The 2,461-nt window shown below is 38.0% G+C and overlaps 1 protein-coding gene across 1 annotated transcript in view; it reads right to left on the bottom strand.

Annotated features, from left to right (window-relative positions):
* Nucleotides 1–774: 774 nt before the first annotated feature.
* LOC138357422 (uncharacterized) overlaps nt 775–2,461 on the bottom strand; it is a 12,732-nt gene continuing 11,045 nt past the window's right edge. Inside the window, exon 2 of the mRNA XM_069314273.1 lies at nt 775–926. Within this exon, the coding sequence (XP_069170374.1) occupies nt 775–926 (152 nt within the window). The remainder of the gene's footprint in view (nt 927–2,461) is intronic.

Below are 2,461 nucleotides of genomic sequence, written 5' to 3'. Positions count from 1 at the left end.
TTTGCATGATAATGACTATTCTTTGACCTTTCAGAATTTAACTGCCTAGAAGTGAATGTTTTAGGTGCCATGTTAAAATTGTTATACGGTATCTTATAAATCGACTCATGTTCACCTGCCAACATAGCTAACTCATGAACATCTTTGTAAGAACGTCTACCTGTGGCTAGTGCCATGGTCAACTTTGCAGGCAAACAAGACGAAAGTTCTTCAAATAAGATGAGCTGCATAAGTGGCAACAAATCATGAATATTATTTCGGTTTAACCACCAGTCAAAAATTGACTCTTTTACTCGAGCAAAATCTGTAACTGTCTGATCAGGTGCATGCTTGAGACCTTTAAACTTTTGTCTTAATGCTTCTGCATTTAGTTCATACACTTGCAAGATCCTCTTTTTTACTGTGGGTTAATGAAAGCTGTCTTCGAATGGGAGCGAAGCGAAAATTTCTTTTGCCTTCCCTCACAACTGACCTTGCATAATGGTCACCCAAGAATCTTCTGGCCATTTGAAACTAGTAGCTAGCTTGGAAAAGTGTAAGAAAAACAGTTCAGGTCCTTCTCATTAAATTTGGGTAATTCAAACCCTTTAGGGAAGTAACGTCCACGACTGTGACTACTTATACGAGAACTTCCCTTAGAGCCCTCACTACTGGCAGCTGCTGCAGCTTCTAACTTTTTCTCCTTAAGCCTAATCTGCGCCTCAGCCATCTGCTGTTTAATTCTAACTGTCTCTAACTCTGCTTAGTTTCCTCTTCTCTTTGTTTAGTTTCTTCTTATCTTTGTTTAGTTTCTTCTACACACTTAAACCTTTCAAACTCAACTTGCTTTAGTTGAAGCTCTAACTCCTGCCTTCTTAGTCTGGCAGTACTCTCAAACTCATCAGGGTATTTTTCTAATACCTCATCACTTAACAAGCCATCTTCTACTAGATGCAGAAAAAATATTTCTCAGTATCTTAGCTTTTGTCATTCTGGGTGCCACTTCTAACTCTAAGGTTTTCCCATACAAATCAACACGGATTTTGTCAAGGTCTTAATCCTATCTACTGATGGATTTTGCAAAATTTCTTTTACTAATTGCTCCATAATAATTAATTATTTAGACACTTTCAGAAAAAAATATTATACCACAATAAGAATATACTAATTAGCATATGACCCTGCAACAAAAATGTAACGTTTACCTCTGTCGTGCAGTGTTGCAAGTGCAGTAATAACTGGGTTCACATAGGACTGCAAGCTGAATCATAATACAGAAACACAAGTCATCAAAGCGTCTTCAAGGAAATGATACCGTAACATTCACTTCAAATAGGCACAACAAGCTAGAAAATAATCATGGATAAGGTCTACTGTGTCATATATAATTGTTAATCCTCAACACTAGGATTACAACAATAATTGTCCTGGAAACACAGGAGTTACTTCATAAAGAACCTCAAACAACAGGAGTTACCTTATTGATGATCACGGACTAGGCGCCCACTTTTAATAATCTCTATGTCATGATCGGGGAGATATAACCTCCATATACCTATTTTAAGGTAGTAGCCTTCAGCATCACTGGAACACATAGCCTGGCCACATATCACTCAAGGTTCTAGGGGGAGTAAAAAGCTAGCAACAAATATTCCAGTTTACTGGCATTAATAACCTTCCATAACAGTAATACTACAATACTCTACTAATTTCACACACATATCCAGCTTCTCAACAACTGGGCATGATACATCAAATACAAGTCTATAAACTGCATCAATCAACACTAGCTGACACCAGGAACCTTGCCTAGCGCAGTGGAACACTAGTGCCTATATGCTGCTAATACCAACAAGGATGGTGGTGTGTCAACCAATAATACATGAGGTAAGAGGAATACTATCACATACAGCACCTTGGCATTTCACAAGTTCCTCAAAATATATCACTTCACTAAGACACATAATAATCACCTACCACCTGGTATACATAATGGACAACAGTAGAAAATGATCCATATACATACATACAGTTACATATTAACATCTAGCAGGCACAATACCCCAATATAAGGTCACAAATCACGGACAACAACCTAACACGTCCGCTCGCCTGAAAAGACCAAAGAACAGTGACGTCTTGAGGCACTTTTACCAAGAGGCGACACTGTTACCACCTCTAATAAGTCAACATACCTTCAACTTTCAAATCTCACTAACTCCTTTACAATATAAACTCATTCAGGAACTTCTAATTCGCTATACAACAACTTAAGAGTATAAGGCACAAACTTACATAATGATATATAATAGCAATTCGATACATTAAAGAAATTACCATGAAATACAAAATAAGTACACAAAGAAATCACACGGATACGAGATGGCAACACTGGCAGAGTCGGTACTTCACTGGGGGAGAGGGGAATGGGGGGGGGTTAGGGAGGATTCAAAGACATTACCAACGGCTATACATATGCATA

The sequence above is a fragment of the Procambarus clarkii genome, chromosome 78 (genome assembly GCF_040958095.1).
Source record: "Procambarus clarkii isolate CNS0578487 chromosome 78, FALCON_Pclarkii_2.0, whole genome shotgun sequence".
Lineage (NCBI taxonomy): Eukaryota > Metazoa > Arthropoda > Malacostraca > Decapoda > Cambaridae > Procambarus > Procambarus clarkii.
The sequence above is the reverse complement of the archived record's forward strand: the minus strand, read 5'-3'. Positions and strand labels throughout refer to the sequence as shown.